The following is an 18,275-nucleotide window of genomic DNA, read 5'->3' on the forward strand; positions in this document are numbered from 1 at the left end:
AGTCCTGGGGAAGGTTCTTGCATCCTGCAGACACAATGCATTTGTGTGTGTGTGTGTGTGTACAGGGAGTCTTTATTTAGCAACCATTCACAGCTATGAGAATAATGAAAAAATCACTTCATAACCAGTCAAGTTGTAAGCATAGATGTACATTTCACTTAGCAACTGCTTCGCCTAACAACCTTCTTGCCAGTCCCAACTGTGCTCATTAAATGAGGATGACCTTGTCTGTCTTCTGCCAGATTTTATAACTGGCCCTTCCAGTGCTATTAATTGCATCACAGAGTAAATTGTTGGAAACTGTACCCTTTAAAACAAATCAAACTTATCTTTTCCTTGTTCTGTTCTCAGGCCAAGCCTATTTATGGTGGATGGCTGCTACTAGCGCCCGAAGGCACGGATTTTGACAACCCTGTGCATCGCTCCCGGGTAAGGGCTGCTCCTTCCTCCTCGCTGGGCTATGAAGGGCAGCGAGTTCAAATTTCTTAAATTTTATTTATTATTAAATTTATATGCCAGCCTTCTCGCTATCCAGATGGACTAGGAGAGAGGGATCTGTTTTTTTCAGTGCTCGAATAACTGCAGGACCTTGATTTCAGCACATGATCCTCAGTTTTCTTTCTGTTGGGGCAGCAACTTTTGGACAGCTGGGGTTTTACTCCAGACATTTGGGGGTCCCTTGATGTCTTAAAAGGTTGCAGATATTATTCCTCTGGTGTGCAGAAATGGGGAGGAATGGAGAGGAGAAGGAAAACAAAACAGCTTCTCCACCACAAATCTGGATGGACGCTGAATTCCATCAATTCTGAAAGCCCCCCAGTCTGGGGAGACCTCATTTGAAAACTGGCTTGTTGCAGCCTTCAATTATCTGCGATTTTAACCATGTGGCCTCTTTTCCCTTTTTTAAGAAATGGCAACGCCGCTTCTTCATCCTTTACGAACATGGTCTTCTCCGCTATGCCTTGGACGAGATGGTGAGTCCGTTTTTTTGATTTTGAAATCAGGCAATTTCCTCTCTTTTAATGCTCACGGTGGGCTGGTGAGGAGGTGAGGGCTTCCAAGGTCGCAAGTGATCAGAGTTTGAGCCGTGTTCTTCGGACTTGGTGACTGTATGATGTGTCGACTTCAACCCCTAGAATTCCCCAGCCAGCAATGGCTTCTTTGCTTCTCCTCCTGCTTGTCCATTCTCACCCTTCCTGATCTGAGGGGTCCTGGTTGTTTTCTTGCAGATGCTTCATTACCCAAATTAGGTAACATCATCCATGCTAGTCAGCACTGAGGATGTTATCTAGTTTGGGTCATGAAACTAGATAAAAATGCCATTGGGTACCTGGTGAATGGTACCTTTGGATTGGCAAAAGAGCTTGTCTTTGATGAGTTGTGTGGTACACTCCCCATCTACTCTTGCTCTTCTTAATCGAGCATTCCCAGGAGAGGCAATTTTCAACAATGGAGTTGCCTGTTGAGTAAAACTACCTGGAATTAAGTTCCCATGATCAGGGGCCAGGGGCCGTAAGCCTTCAGCAGGAGCTTATGTTTGGACATGGTCCTCAATGACATCAAGTTGGCTGTGGTGGTGAAGTTACATTTTCTATGTAAGGATGGAGGAGCAGCTGGTAAAGAAGATGCTTGGGATTAGTAGTAGCTGGAGAAGAAGAGGAAAGTAGCAGGCAATTTGATCATGGTTGTCATTTCCAAAAGGTAGAGAGATACTTCCTGGGGAAGATGTGGGAATCTGAAGTTTCTAGTTTCCACACCCACAGGTCTTGTGATTGTCTCCTCTCCTGCTCAGGCCAATATTTTGGAGCTCAGTTGCCCTCTAAAGCTTTCTCCATCAATGAAGAGAAAGTAGCCAATCTTAAGAGGGTGGAATTCATTCATGTGGTTTCTGCAGAAGGGGTAGGAGTTTTATTTGCCTGCATCTTGATGTTTGTTGACCCAGCTGAAGACTTCTGAGCAAAGGCTTTGATTTCCTTGTTCATCTCGTCCTTCGCAACGTGATTTGCTTTATGCTGGAGGTTTATGTTGTACAAATCTGAGATGGGAATCAGTGAAGTCTTCACAATAAGAGGAAAGGGTAGGAGTGAGATGCTGCTTATTAAATAAACGATTCCTACCAGTTATCCTTGTAATTTCTCATTCCATCTCTGATAAGAATCAAGATTTTCTGTTTCTCTTCAAGTTGAGTAATGCCCTCCTTCCTAGTCTTTCAGAATCAGCTGACACAAACTTAAGACTTCTACAACTTTTTTCAATCCGATTATTGCCTGTTATGCCAAATATATATTTATCTTACTCCTTTTGACGTGTCTACCAACATTTCACTAGTGAGTTGGCGCTAGACGAAAAAGGGAGGAGCTTCTGGTTTGCTTTTCCTGCAAAACTTAAGAAAGCGGATGTGATGCTGATCTCCTTATCTGCCTATATATATATCTATAAATAAATAAAATGTAGTTATTCATCTGTGTGAGTTAGTTTAGTGTAATTTTATTGGGGACAGAGGTCACCTTGGTGGAATAAAACTAGCAAAGCTAATTGGGAGCCCCACCTAGGCTGGTTTGGGAAGGTGTGTTGGGAAAGATCTTGAAGAATGTGAAGATGTTCCTCAAGAAACTCATGAGTGAAAAATTAATAAAAATGACCCTCAAAGCCCTGCAGCATTCTTCACTGAGGAATATTACAGGCTGCTGTAATCGTAATTTTGCAGCTGTAGAATTATTCTAATTTAATTAGTAGGAGATACTTGGTTAAGTTGCTCTGTAGCTTTCATTAGTAGAAAAGGTGCATCAAGAATGTTCTCAACAGATCTAGGCTGGGGGTGCATTTCACTGAAGGAATTCAGTTTGGGATACATTTCCTTCAAAAAAAAATTAAGAAAAACATTGTCTGGCTATTGGCTCTGCACGTGATCACTCTTCAAACTAGAATATAGAATATCTTAAAAATGAATATGATTTGGAAAGTTTACACACCCAATTCAGGATTTAAAACTCTTTACATTTCAAATTGCAGTTGATAATTTTAACCGATGCTGCACGGTTCTCGTCGTCATCTTTGCCACAAGGATAGTCTCCTTTTAAACGTGGAGGTCTGAATGATAGATTCAGTGGCTGATGTGAGACATTAAAATACGTTCACACCCATCGTCTGTTTTACCCAACTTTACAAGTATTTACAAAAAAATAAATTAATTACTGTTTTCTTTTTATGGTATTTTGTCTGGCTTAGCTGAGTATTTTTTTTTTTTTACAAAAAACAACTATTTATTTAATATGCTTGTACTGTGTTTTATATCTAAGCTGTTTACTTAAGCCTGGCGCCAAAAATGAGTGATTTGGCAGCAATCATATCAGCGGCATTTAACCCTTTTGGTGCATCCCTTTCTCCCCCAGACTATCATCTTCTTTTGTCATTGGAGAATTCCCAAGTCCATGTGTCCCCCCCCTCTTTATTTTTATTGGAAGTCTTCTCTTTGAACATTCAACAATGACTTAGCAAAAGAGTTACAACCAGTCAATGAACTTGCAAGAAAGTTAAACTTTCTTTGTAGCTTCCCGCTTTTCTCATACTTTTCAATCAAGCCTCAAATCTTTTTATGTCCCAGATCCTTTCCCCAGCTCTCCAAGTCCACAGGATATGTGGGAAAAAATGGGATGAAATAAAAAACTTGAAAGAATCCTGGTTGTGAGAACTTGGGGGCGGGGCAAGAAGGCCTGGACAGAATTTGGATAGCAAATTCATTCTAGGTCCTCAGACTTTGCCACATTGGTTTGTTTGGGGTTTCTTCTCTGAAAGATCTCTCTTTTTCTTCCTTCTTATTTCCACTGTGTTCTGAGAAAAGAGAAGCTGGTGGTTCATCAACTTTGGACTTGCATTGTGAAGTCTTCATGTAAAGTGCCAAGTTGCCCAGTTTCGCATCCTTGGCGGTGAAAACCACCTTGAATTGGAGGCCACTTCTGGTCTCCATTCTTGACCATCCTGCTAGAGACTTGAACATTTTTGTTCTTCACATCTGGTTTGAGCACCATTAGACTTTCCTCAGGTATCTCAGTCATACCTGGACTACTTTTTGGAGCCACTGGTGGCTTGGGGATTGCAGGTTTTGCTTAAAATACCAGGATCCCAAATCCCAACCCTTGGCCAAGATGACAGATGGGGTACCTCAAGGCTCTACTTAGGCCCAGTAACCAAATTTTCTTCCAACTCTGTCATTCTGTTATTCTGATATCTTGAGAAGGGTGAAGACCCATCTAGCTTACTCATCTAATGAGATTTTCATTTCTTCCTGTGGGCAAAGCAAGGTGTGAAGTTCCAAGGCTAGAATGAGAGCAGAACACCTGTCAGGTCTCCTCGTCAAGGCCTGTTTTGAACTTTTTCTTACTCTTGCCATTCATGGGACTTCGCCCAAGACTCTCTGATCTCTGCCCGCAGTCTTAAGAGCTAGAAACTTGTTTTAAAACCAGCTAGGATGATGTATCATGTCCCAGGACCCATATCTTCCATGACTAGGGAATTGCAGACAACTCTGCAGCCTTGGATATGCAGACAGAGGAAGCCCTAGAGCAGTGTTTGTCAACCTCAGCAACTTTAAGAAGGGTGGACTTCAAGTCCCGGAGTGTCCCAGAGCTGGACAGCCAGGGATTCCCTCAGGGCCTGCCGCTCAGACCTCATTTTACAAGCTCTCCTTGCATGAGATCAGCTAGAGGTTTCAGAAGTTCCTGCTTCTTCCATGGAGGTTGTTGCATAGAAGATAGAGGAGAACGCAGAACGAGCAGGACTATCTGGAAATAGCTCTTTATGCCTAGCCTGTGCCACAGTTGTTTGTCTACACTCACTAAGGTGTATGTGGTTTTCTGCTGGGGGTGCATTATTGCGTCTGTTAAGCTGTGATTAATAAAGCTCTGATGGCCTCAGATCCTTCATTTGGTTCCTCTTGCTGATGCTAAATTGGCCTTCAACTGGCTGACCCCTTGTTGTCTCTTGCATCGCTCCAGTTCTCTAAAGGCTGAATGTCTAGGGAGATTCTCAGTTCTCTAAAAGCTTGGCACTGGCATAATGAAACTGGATGCTACGTAGATAAATATGTTTATAGCAGTTGGGTTGATGGGTTGAGATGTTTGAAAAGAGGCATCTCATACCCAGTAAACCCTTTGTCCTTGTGGCACTCCAAATGATCTCAGAAGCAGACGGGGAGCTAGGCCTGTTCTTCATCCATCAAGGCTATTAGTGTCTCTCCCGATTAATAACACTCCTCTTGGCTCTGGAGTCTCATTAAAATTACATTGTTTAGGGCTGGTCGTCTTTTTTAGAGCAAAGTCAGGGAGCACTGAACAGAAGTTAGATCAAAGGTAGGCCCACAAAGAAAGAAAATTCAACTTCTCCTTGAGTGTATAAAGAGAAGCGTCTTTAGGGGATGACAAACCCATTGAAGAGCTTCCTGGATCCTCCATAGCAAGGAGTCACTTAAGGGTGGAGCCACAAATGAGGAGGTCATCGCCGGCGTGACTTCAGATAGGTCCATCAACAGTAGCATAAGCCAGAACTGCATCTACCGATCGATCGCAAACTGATGGCTGATGAAAACCTGGAGAGCTATTCTGATGGACACTTGTGCTGCTGCTTTTGTTTTGTAGGCCTAGAAGCAGAAAGATCAGCGGTGGAGATCAGAGGCAATTAAGCCACATTTTTATTTGTTTGTTTACATATTAGAGTTGCAATCAAGCAATTAGTTACCTTGCAGGGGAGAAATCACAATCATCATCAAGCAATCCCCGGTGGTATAGGGAGATGAATGCAAAACAGATAAGCATATCTACAGTAGAAGAATGCGGTAATTGCAAAAATCAAAATTCATAAAATCATGTAAACAAATCTATGACATTCCCTCAATAAATTAATCTCAGACAGCCCTCCAGTAGAGCAGCATTTTAACTTGGTTAAGAAAGAAGAGTGATGTTGGGTCTAACCTAGCTTCTGGAGATGATCTTTTTGGGCGAGTTGATTCTATTTGAAATAGGGAGCTCTAGACTTGTGGGTCCAGCTTCGTATGGGCACTCTATCAGCTAAATCTCCAAGGTAACTTGGGGAATAGACCCATGAAGAGTATATTACAATAATCAAGGTGCAAGATGGGTTCCTATAGGGATTTCTCATTCCCTTAACAGGAGGTGCCAGGTATTCTTTCTGGTGCTGTTCATGCTCACCGCAACCATGGTCATTTATGAAATGGAGCCCAAAGTATGTTCAGTAGATGAATGAATGGGATGGCTTCTACAAAGGTTGAAGGATCTGAAGCCCATTTCTTCATGACGTGAAGAGTCTCCATTTCAGTTTTGAAGTTGTTGGACCCAATCCAATGCTGTAGCACGTACAGGTTAGGAGGGAAAGATCTGGACCTGGAGAGGGAATTGCCTAGAAAAAAATCTGTGTATGGTGTCTTGAGTGCCAAGGAACAAGAATAGATCAGCTGTCTACAATCATTGGGTGTGTAATTCTCGGAGAAGAAAAGATGGTAGAACTTCTGAGCAATTAAAGGAAGGTCACCTTCACCCATGATGGACTAACTGAGCAGTCCTTTTCAGAATAACAGAGTTGGAAGGGATCTTGGAGGTCTTCTAGTCTAACCCCCTCCTCAAGCAGGAGACCTTATACTGTTCCTGGCAAGTGGCTGTCCAAATAAGTCTGTAAAGTTCCTAGCTAACAAATAGGTTTGGGGGTTCTGGGTGACCCTGGAGGCAAAACTTCAGATTTCTCTGCTTGGTGCCCAGAGGGGGGCTCTTTGCCCATCACCAGAGATTAATGGCTATTTTTAAGCCACCTCCAGATTGTTCCCTTACCAGCCGTTCTTTCAGGTCCTCTGTTGTCTCCTCCATTTTCTATTTTTACTTTGGCAGCAGAAATAAACGGTCGCATAGCAACGCCTCTTCCGGCCTCTCCAGGATTGTTCCTTCACAGAGCTCGGCTTTCCAGCATCCTGTCGACAAATGCATTTTGAGCCCCAGATATGCCGGGCTATGTGTACGTGTGTTTGTGCATGTGCAAGAGACTGGGAGCTTTGTGCAAGGAGTTTGGAAAAGGAGAATTAAATTCACAGCCAGGGGAAGGACTCCAGCATTCCCCAACGAGAAAGGGAAGGGCTGGTGTTTCATGGCTCGAACATCAGGTGCTTGTCGGGCGGAAAATCTTGATGGGAGGTGGTGGGCTTTCCACAGACTTTCTCTGCTGACCAGGAGAGATCAGAGGCCTTTCCCCCCATCTTATGCCCCTAACAGGAAGCAAAAATCCCCCTACATGACTCAAGGAGTAAAGATAGGAACCGCCTTGCTTTTCCTACCCCTTTGAGCAGTGTTCATCCTTTCGCAAAGGGAAACTGGAGACACTGTCATTGGTCATCCAGAAAAGATCAGCCGTGAGTCAAGACTTTGGCATGAATCCCCGATGGAGAGCCGGAGGGGATCTGACCCCTGTTTGCTGTTTCTTTCTCATGTTTTCCAGCATTGGGAACCACAGTGGGGGTGATTGTGGTCTCCAATGTTGACAAAAACATCAACTTTCAGTAGCGAGTTAAGCTTACACAGAAGTCCAATCTGTTCATGAATGGTTGAACAGGGATGTTGACCAGGTAGGTTGCTAAGATGGAGCAACCCCTGGGCATGACAGCAGATGACATGTGAATTAATTGTCCTGATCAATTTGTTGATCTATAAGGAGGCGTTCGCTACTGTTTGGGTTTGGCAATCACAAACAGTACTAATTGTGTTGAGGTTACTTCCCGCCTTCCCAGACAATAGGCCTATTTGTAGAAGAGTTAAGAAGACACAGGCTCCTTTCTTTCTGAATCCCAGTTGGCAATGGATACCTACAGATGCAGCTGTTCCTAAAACGGAGCTGCCAATTTAAATCCTGGGGGCCGTGTAGGAGACCTCTGAGTATCTTTGAACTTTGGTTCTCAGATGCAGAATTGGAAAGAAATGGTTGCACATCCTCTCTCTATGCTAGTCAGAAGCTATCAAAAATGCTGTTTCGGATTAGACTGTTCTTGTGAGAAACACAGGAAATGGTTTTCCACGGAGATGGATTAATTGCAGCCATCTGGTACTTTACACATCAGGATTTGGATTTTCCCAGACCTTACCTGGAGATGTAGAGGACCATCTGTTAGCAAGTGGGTGCCAATGCACAGAACTAAATAGTCCTGTCTTTTTTCCCTTTTGAACACACACACAACCCTATTTACAGTGTTTTGCCTTTTCCGCTAGACAATTCTGGTGTTAGCTGTTTCTCAAGAAGCTCCACGGAGAAACAAGTGCTGTTGACATCTCCAAGGATGTCTGTAATGCAGGGGTCTTCAAACGTGGCCCTTTTATGACTTGTGGACCTCAACTCCCAGTATTCCTCAGCCAGGCATGCTGGCTGAGGAATTCTGGGAGTTGAAGTCCACAAGTCATAAAAGGGCCAAGTTTGAAGACCCCAGCTCTAGTGGGTTTGGAAGGTCCAGAAGTCAAGATAATGGCTGCAACCCTATAATTGAGACCTATCTCTTTTTCACATGTAAAATAGAGGCAGGATTTCCGATTAATATGTAGTCATGGCTGCTGTCAAGTCATGTTGTCTTGGTTGACCTTGCTAGCAGACATCTCCTTTTTAGCTCTGTTTAGGACTTCTTCCAGACCTCCTCTACTCAAACACCTTGGACTGTCACTCTACTTCCCAAGAGATTGAATACTTGGTCCAACAATCAACGATAGACTGAGGCTGTTGGTGTCATTATTAATTCTTTGAACCCAGAGCAAGAAGAGAAATGCAGAGGACTTGGAGAAAGTATTTGTCCTTGTCCTGCCATTAACTTATATGCTCTCCTTCTCCCTCCATTTCCAACTCAACGTTTCAAGACATGTACATTTAAACACAGATTTCACTGACATGCTTCTAGTTGGGCAATCAGCTAAAATGCTAACGCTAACGGGCTGCTGGGATGATTTGCTCAGGAAGGTCTTCCCCCTCCCACCCTCTGTTCTCTCAGCAACTGAATCAAACAAGCCTTTTTTTTTGTCTCAGACCATTTTTCCTTATAAGGGGATGCTTGCCTGCAACTATGACTTGCCTGCCGAACAGCCCAGCTTCCCAAATCTCTTCCCCAGCAGCCGCCTTCCAGAAATATTGGGATTGCAACGCTCAGAATCCTCCTCTCCAGCCCATGCCCTCTGGATTCTGCAGGACAGTTCCTCAAACACCCCACAACCTCTGGAGGAAATGACTAGAGAGTAACTCTAGCGAGACAACACCTGCCAAATCAATTCTGGAGGCATCACTCAACGTTCAACGGGTGACCCATAATTTCATCACCAAAGCCTTGCTCTTATTGGCTTGTCTTCTGGAGCAACTCCAAACTCTTTGGCCTCATCTTCTCCGTGACAGATAACAGAGGACAACTATGATGTCTTCTTGAAGTCTTTTTTCCTCCAGGCTAAACATGCTCATAATCTCCTACAGCTGCAGCATCAGAGAGCCGGGTTGTCCCCCAAGGGAGAGAGAGTCTTCTGAACTCTTCCCTTATTAAAGGGGAGTCCTGACTCCATGCCAAATGAGAAACATCAATTTCAGTTTCCGATTTTCAGACCCATCTGGTTCCCTCCCCCATCAAATGGAAGTTGCTCGGGTGGATCAAATCCATGTTGGCTTAAGGAGGCCAACTAGTTCAGGAAAAGTCTAAGAGGACTTCTCCAAAGCTTTGGAAAGTCCAAGAACAAAGTCACCAGTGGTCTCTCTCTATCCCTCCTCTAGGGACCAGATGGGGTTAAGGGGAAGCCATTCATGGCTCTTCAACCTTGTCATCCACCTCTCTGCTCCTGGCTGGCTGGCTGCTGTTTAGACTGGCTGTCTGTCTTGAGTAAACTTCAAACCTCTTTTAATGTGTCCTCTGGCTGATCTCACCACAGCCTTCCTTGAAACGCTGGAAGGAGAAACGGCAAGGTTGTCACCATCCCTCCAGCAAAAAGCAGATTTGGCTATTGCTTCGCTTCTTCCTCCCACCTTCTTCTTTCCACATGTGAATGTTGCGCCGGCATCAGAGCCATCACACTAAGGCATTTGTGTGGAACCTTGGTGCGGTTTCTGCTGACTAGCAGGAGATCTAGGGAGGATCTCACAGTCTTACAGAATAAGAGTTGGAAGGGACCTTGGAGGGTCTTCTAGTCCAACCCTCTGCTCAGGCAGGAAACCCTAGACCATTTCAGACAAATGGCTGTCCAATCTCTTCTTCCACAACTTCTGGAGGCAAACTTCCACTGGTTCATTGTTCTCACTGCCAGGAAATTCTTCCTTAGTTCCAGGGTGCTTCTCTCCTTGATTAGTTCCTCTTCCTGAGGACCCAAACTATGAACAGATGGAGAATGGTGGTCTCTATGACCTACGGACCGCACAGTTTGAGACAAACATGAAGTAAGAAGCAAATGCATCCCAGAGCCTGCCGTTGTGTTTTGTGCTCTCATTGTTTCTTCTTTTTCTCAGATGTGTCTGCAAATCTTGAAGGAACTCTTGCACCCAGTGCTTATACCATAGTTCTTTTGCCTAGTCCCTGTCAGGTGCATTTCTCAGAATGACCGTAGTGACTTACGACCAGATTTCTGGTCCCCGTTGCAGGTAGACGTAAGTCGAGCACTACTTGTATGTGTGTCTGTGTCTGTTTGTGGTATGTATTGGTTTAGTGATCGGAGAAAATTGCAAAAAAAAAAAAAAAAGACATTTGGAGAGAGTATAACGTGGTGTGTGTGTGTGTGTGTCTTGGCTAGGGGGTGTGAGTCACGGAGATGACTTTTTGGAAGGAAACCACAGTAGAGAAAGTCGGATGTAACCTTTTCTTGGCTCTGTCTTCCTCCTGGAATACTTTTAGCCCCCGTCAATGTTGTGTCTTCTTTTTTTGGGGGGGGGGGGAAATGCTGCTTCCCAGAAAGAGGTAGCTGCCAATTTTAAAACTGGCTTTTAAAATTACGGTGTTAAGAATAGTGGGAGGTGAGCCTGTGTTTAGTTTGCTTTTTTAAAAGTTTTAATTTGCAGGATTTGGAAATCTCGGTTTTAGGGGTATGACGTAGCTCAGACGGTTGGTGGGGCCAAACGGTGGAAGGTGAAGCAAAGTTTTGTGTTTTGGAACTTGGAATGAAAACCAGGCAGGGTGCAGGCTTTACCTTCAACTGCCTTAAAAAAGGGACTGGGATCTGAAATGTTGAAAGTTGTGATGACCCGAGTACATAGGTAGAGGATCAGGTTGTAGAAGTGCTTTAAAAATATATTTATAAATGGCTAGAGAGACACTTTTCCAAGCATGTTGAGTGTTAGAGAGGAAAATATACTGAAAATAAACCATTACAATATTCCTAAAGTGATTCTGCCATATTTGAGAAACTCAGTTTGGAGAAACAGCAGATAGTCCTTGACTTATGACCACAATTAGGACTGGAAAGATTTTGTGAAGTGGTGCCGTCCTTAAGTGAAACATTGCATCTCTACAACCTGTGACTGCCCCCGTTGACTTTTCTTGATATAAGATGCCTGAGGAGGTCACAAATTATGACCCCCCAGGATGTTGCAACCATCGTAAATGCAAGATGGTTGCCAGGCAGGGTCGTAAATTGGAGGACCAGTCATGCTCTTCAGTGCTGTCGTAATTTACAATGGCCACTAAATGATTGACCATTAGTTGAGGACTAGGTTAAGGGTGGTCATTCCATAGTTTCTCTTCTAACTTGCTCATTGTTCTCCATTTACTTTCCAGCCCACCACTTTGCCACAAGGAACCATCAACATGAACCAGTGTACAGATGTTGTGGATGGAGAGAATCGGACCGGACAGAAGTTCTCGCTGTGCATCTTGACACCTGAGAAGGAGCACTTCATCCGAGCTGAGAACAAGGAAATCATAAGTGGGTGAGCGAAGGGCTGGGGGCAGGAACGAGTGGGTTGGCTGCACCTGAGAACTCTTCAGAATGGAGCACCAGGACGCGCTTGAGAGTAGCCAAAGTCTACTGGTGGGGTTGCTCCTGAGGCCATCAAAAACGGGGTTGGTTCTTCATTTAACCATGGTTGAGGAACCACCTTCTTATGGTCCTCAGGTTGCAAGTCATATGGGCTAAGGTGCATGGAATGTTACTCCAATGTTGGTTCAAAGGGCATCTGGGTATATTATTCGGGCTTAGTGGCTCTCCCATAGAAAACAAGAGATAATTAGAAATTCAGGAGATGCAGGCTAGACGTGGATGTCCCAGGGGGTCTGAGAAGATGGCCAGGGCAAACACACATGTTTGTGAATTCACTAGGAGTTGCACAATGCTCAAAGGAGACTACCTTTATTTATCCCAGCCCTTCATCTCCAGAAAGTGTAAGGGAGAAACACACTTCCTTTCCTGAGCTAAAGTTGGAGGCCAACTTCGGACAAATGTTTTCTGTTTAAAGAGATGAGGAGATTTAGATGAACTCCCTTGGCAGAACTTGGTTTTTGTAAACAAACAAACAGATCACAAATAGATCCTGCCAGCCTCAAGGGTGCCCACCCCTGGCTGACAGCATCAGGAAGCTGCAGATTATTCTTAGTTATCTGACGCATGTTGGCTTAGAAACAAAATACAGATGAATGTTTCAGAGGCAGGGGACGATGGAGTCAAGACGGCTGTGCTAGTCTGAGAAGCGGACACAAAGATCTAAAGGAGGCTGTGGCAGGGTGGCATTGTCACTCTCTAATTTATGTGGTGCTTGCTGCTAAAAACCTGTAAATCCTGAAAGGGATAAACGTAAGACGCAATGGAAGTGCAAACACACTGAGCCCCAGCGACAGAGAGATGGGCAAGTGCTGAGCTGAATCTAACCTGCTCAGCAAGATTGGCTGGTTCTCAGATGGGCTGCTTTGCCACCTCTTGGTAATCGGGTCCCGTTCTCTGCTGGGAGACCTGTTTTTCTGATTGAGTTCTCTGAGGTCCAAAGAAGACCTAGGATTGTTCAGAGGCATAAACAATGAAGTGGGACTCGGACATACTTCCCCCCCCCCATTGCCCCACAGACTGTTCCATAGAAATATTGCTGGGACTATCCAAGCCGAAACTCTATTCTGTGACCCCCAAGGGTTCCTTCAACCCGCAAAGCCGCGCAGGGCAGCCCCCGTGCTGCTTCGAGAAAAGAAGGATGGGTCCCTCCGTCTGTGCATAGATTACTAAATGTGATTTGTGTTGAGAATGTCTACCCCTTACTGCTGAGGAAAGACATAGTGGCCCACCTAGCCAGGTCTATACCTTTCGCTACAAATGGAGTCGAGGGTCTTTCTTTCGTGAATGTCCGAGCTGGGACAGGTCTGACGGGCAGAACTGGCATTGTTCTAAGGGAACGTATTAGGTCCATGCTGGGGTGGCTAGTGGTTTGCTAACCTTGGGAAGAGATGGATTGATGCTCACTCATGGCTTTGGAAATATCTTTGGGCATGGAACTTGTTGAGCAAGAGAAGGCCAGCCTTCGATGCTTTTCTGGTGAGCTTTGGACTTTGCTTTTGTAGGCAGGAGATGCTGGAGCTGATTCTGGCATCTTGCAGGATATGGTAGAATCATAGGTTCATCCTGCAGAGCTGTGAGAAGAAGCAGTTGAGGACGTTCTGTAGCTCCGTGGGAAAATACCATCCAGAGGATGTGTGGGGAGGAATTCAGATCTAGGGAGCCATCAGTTTGTCCCACCCAGTTTGTGATACATGTGAGCTGCATGGGATTTGTGCAAAGGTTGGCCAACAGTGAACATACTCCTAAATTTCATATTTTATTCTACTTGCTGTCCTCGGAATGAGCAGGAAGCATTGAGGTGAAGGTCCTTGGTGAAGGAGAACAACCAGAATTGATTTTATCTTTCTAGAGAGTCTTCTTTTCCTCTTCTTTCCATGTTCTCTCTTGCTTGTGTTGGGATCTATTTCTTCAGAGTGTCCCATTGTGTGTATGTGTTTTTAAAGGGGGAGAGGAGCCTCCATCAGTTGAGGAAGGGGGAGCTGTTGCTCATATTGTCTGGCTATTCCTCTTCCACTGTCCCTGTTTATTCAGTGGGGGCAATTCTCAACTTGCCTTCTTGCCTTCAGATGGTTGGAGATGCTGGTGGTCTACCCAAGGACGAACAAGCAGAATCAAAAGAAGAAAAGGAAAGTGGAGCCCCCAACACCACAGGTAAAAATAGGAGCACACCTGGCCTGCTTCTGATGCACCTCATTCCTAAAATTAGAATATTTTTCCTACCACTGGTTTATAAGAATGTGGCCTTCCTTCTTTCAAGTTTATCTTCTCTAAATGGAGTTTTTTTAAAAAAAACCACTCGGTTTATGCGTAGCTTCCAGCCGCTCCTCTGCTTTCTCTCTCTACTTTGGTCAGTTTCATGTATTGTGGAATATAAATTGGGACAGGATACCCAAAGGTGCTTTTTCAAAAGGCAACTGGACTTCATTTTTTCTTGAAGGCGTTTCGCTTGTCATCTAAGAAGCTTCTTCAGTTCTGACTGAATGTCAGAACGTCAGAACTGAAGAAGCTTCTTGGATGAGAAGAGAAACACCTTCAGGGAAGAACAAAGGAAGTCCAGTTGCCTTTTGAAAAAGCATCTTTTTTGGGTTAACCATGCCCTGGATGACTGAGAATCTCCATAGACATTCAACACAGGACAGTTTGCTAGATGATTGTCGATAACTGTCACTCAGGAGCACATCTTCTCAATTTTTCAATTCCTTTTTTTGAAGCTTCGAGCAAGAAAAGATTCCTGACCATTGACATGGAGTTCCATGGCCCCACACTCTGATTTTTCCTACCAGAGATGGCCCTTGCAGATAAGACTTAGATGTGGTAGATGAGATGGAGGCTGAATATGTCCTCTGGGGATCTGGTGACAGCTTATTTCTAGCCCTCTTTTGACTATAAATGGTAAAACACACACATATACGCAGGCACAGAATCTAGGGTATGACTCATTCTTTCCTGCGCAAGTGTCCTACATGGAAATGGTTCAGGAGAATCTTGGAGGGTTAAAGATCTCAACCAGCTTTCTTTGGATGTAGCTGCTGGTCCCAGATATATGGGATGATGCTTAGACCAAGGTACTCATCCTGAACCATTGAATGAACATTATCTGATCCATTTGACAGAAGCTGTCCAGGTATTTCCTTGTCAAACTAAAAGGATTAGATGTCCTTTGTTATTGATAGATCCGTGGTTTCTCTCAAGCTTCTTTTGTGTAACCTTTGTGCATAACCAGTTGACCCAACGTCATAAGGGAATGGGGTGCCTTGGAGTTTAATGTGGAGGACTTTGGGGGTGGTTGTGTGAACAGCCCGTCATACAGAGAAAATAGGGTTACGTTACATTCACAGGAGATAGTGTGTCTGCTTGACTGCTCTCTGGTTGAATATTTCTCTGCCTTTTAAGTGACCTTTAATCTACATTGTGAGGTTCTGAATGGGCTGCTTATATCATCAGATGGAGAATTTGATCAAGGAATTGCCATAGGTTTCATGACCCAACCAGGTAACATCATCAGTGTGAGAGGTTTGCCAACACTCCCTTCTAGCACTGATGATGCTACCTAGTTGTGTCATGAAACATTTGCAAGAAAACCACCAAATTCAGAGAGCATCTAGGACCCCACATTTAATGTAATATTGTATTTAACATATTTAGCATTTATTGAATATAACGTCCAAAATCTGTTGGAATAGCATCCGTCCACAGCAACATTGTTTTTTTTAGCAAAAAGCATGCATCGGAATCTATGTGTAGCGTTGTAGCTTTGGGATGGAAGTGTCCTGAGGTCCTTCATTTGGAGGGGTGAGATAGAGAGGGCTCCCCAAAATTCAGTCTAGGTAGCAGCCATTCCCCTTGTCTGTTTCTCTGTGACTGAACCTCTGTAAGCATTTTAGGGAGTTTGGCTCAGCTGAGCCAACCCACACAAGCGTAGAGTAAGAGGCAAAGCAGTCTTAGATGGGTCGAGCCCCTCCCCCAGAGCTCTTCCTACTTTACTCTCCCCTCCCCCTCCTTTTTCAGTTTTTGGAAGCAGAACAGAAAAGAGAAAAAAAAACATTGGCAGAATATTATCTCTCTCTCTCTTTTGGGGGGTTATGCTTGGTTGCCTCAGCAACCCCTTGGAAAGTTGACAGGATCTGAGCTCCTAAGCACCAAATAAGGTCAGTTGGTTTGGGGTGGGGGGAGATACACCAAAAAGGGGGACTTTTTCCCCCCAAACGGGCCGCCTCTGGAGATGGAGGTGAGTCTCAGGGAGGCAGAACACGGCAGAACCGGCAGAACCACGTGGTCTCAAGGAGTTTTGTGAAGCAGCAGGAGATGGAACACGCCTGCTGGGTGCCTCAGGGAAAAATACTGGAGAAGATCTACACTACTTCCAAAAAAGGAATGCTAAGGAAAAAACCGAAAGCTTGTGCTATGTAATCTCGACTCCGTTTCTGCTCTCAGCTCTTTGTGTTACATTTTAATAAGGGAAGGCAAAAATGACCCAGGAGAGTTGGAAGAGCTTGAATTGAGTTGCACCTGGAGGAGGAGAAGAGAACCTTCTCTTCAAGCATTAGATATTCTGGACTGGTCAACGTGACCTCCAAAAGCTACCTTTGGATGAGATACAACTGTTCCTCTGTCACTATAAGAAAGCGATTCCCTCGTCTCGCTCTTTCTCCCCACTCAAATAAAAGTGGGGAGAGGAATTGGTAGTTAGCTCCTCCTCCTCCTCCTACATACCATGAACCAATGGTTTGCTATGGGTGCAGTGTTGCCAAAAACTGTGCTGATTTTCAGCAAAACTGCTTGAAGTTCACTAATTCAATTTGTCCTGAGCTGCAACTCAGTTTGCTTTGTGTTGGGCTTGAAATAACAGCCAGGAGAGCGATATTGCCCGCTCTTTGTAAAGACTACATTTCCAGAAGACTATCAGAATAACAGAGTTGGAAGGGACCTTGAAGGTCTTCATAGTCCACTCTCTGCTCAAACAGGAGACCCATTTCAGACAAATGGCTGTCCAGTCTCTTCTTGAAAACCTCCGATGTTGGAGCACCACAACTTCTGGAGGCAAGCTGTTCCGCTGGTTAATTGTTCTTGCAGTCAGGAAATTTTTCTTTAATTCCAGGTTGCTTCTCTCCTTGGTTAGTTTCTATCTGTTGCTTCTTCTCCTCCTTCAGGTCCTTTGGAGAACAGCTTGACCCCCTCTTCTCTGTGGCAGTCCCTCAACTACTGGAAGCCTGCTGTCCTGTCACCCATGGTCCTTCTCTTCCCTAGAGTAGCCATGCAATTCCTGCAACCATTTTTCATATGTTTTAGCCTCCAGTTCCTTGACCATTTTTGTTGCTCTTCTCTGCATTCTTTCCAAAATCTCAGCAACTTTTTTATAGTAAGGTGACTAAACTGGATGCAGTATTCATCCAGTTTTGGCCATCATCAAGAGCTGCCTGCAGGGATCCTCCAGTATCTGAAGGATGTCAGGATCCCAGAATTATTTTTTGGGAAAGTCAACCCTAACTCAAGCCTCGACAGCACATCTACCATCCTTCTTTCCTTTCTTACTCATTGCCTTTCCTAAAAACCTCTCCTTCCTCTGTTGGCCTTCTCCACTTCCCCACACGACTTTCCAACAGAGCTATCTACATCTTTTGGGCAGCGTCACCTTGGATCCCAGCCTCCCCTTCTCCTTGGCCCCAGGTTTTCTGTCCATCTCCATCTCTCCATTCTGCTATTTCTAGACCTGAAAGGACCGGCTTCTGCTAGGAATAGAGCAATGTAGTCCATGACAGATGGGATCTTCTACTCTTATTCTGTAATCTTTGGACCAGATGCTGACAGAGTTGCTCCTGCTGCCAAATTCTTTGGCTGTCTTGAGAGTCCTGGAAGTTTTGCAGCTTCCTCTTTGGAATATTGTTCCTGGATTTCTCTGCTGTTGCCTTGACGTAGCTCATCCTTTGCATCAGCTAAATTTATGCTAGGGGAAATGAACTATTTGTAGGGCTTTGAGTTATGTCTTGTCGGAGTCTGAGCTGAGTTATTTTAGCAGACCTGCTGGGGAAGCAGATTGATTGCTAATTGTATGAATGTCAAGTCAAGTCTCTTCCATTTGGTCATTGACCAGCAAAAAATAGATCAAGAACATCTCCTTATACTTCTTGCCGGGAAGTGATAAGGCCTGACTCGTCCTAGCATCTCAAAGACCATCACTGCAAAGTGTCCACTTGACACAAGTCAACTTGAGGTCTCCAAGCTTCAGTGTTCATCATACGTTCT

The 18,275-nt window shown here is 44.5% G+C and overlaps 1 protein-coding gene across 7 annotated transcripts in view; it reads left to right on the forward strand.

Annotated features, from left to right (window-relative positions):
• Positions 1-18,275, forward strand: part of LOC120319312 (myosin phosphatase Rho interacting protein) — a 65,975-nt gene that overhangs the window by 11,362 nt on the left and 36,338 nt on the right. For all 7 annotated transcript variants that reach the window (XM_039368057.1, XM_039368055.1, XM_039368054.1 and 4 more), the window contains exons 2-5: positions 352-429; positions 909-974; positions 11,771-11,922; positions 14,099-14,183. In XM_039368057.1, the coding sequence (XP_039223991.1) occupies positions 352-429; positions 909-974; positions 11,771-11,922; positions 14,099-14,183 (381 nt within the window). The remainder of the gene's footprint in view (positions 1-351; positions 430-908; positions 975-11,770; positions 11,923-14,098; positions 14,184-18,275) is intronic.

The sequence above is a fragment of the Crotalus tigris genome, unplaced genomic scaffold, assembly GCF_016545835.1.
Source record: "Crotalus tigris isolate CLP2741 ecotype Arizona unplaced genomic scaffold, ASM1654583v1 scf7180000020608.1315917, whole genome shotgun sequence".
In the NCBI taxonomy this organism is placed as follows: Eukaryota; Metazoa; Chordata; class Lepidosauria; order Squamata; family Viperidae; genus Crotalus; species Crotalus tigris.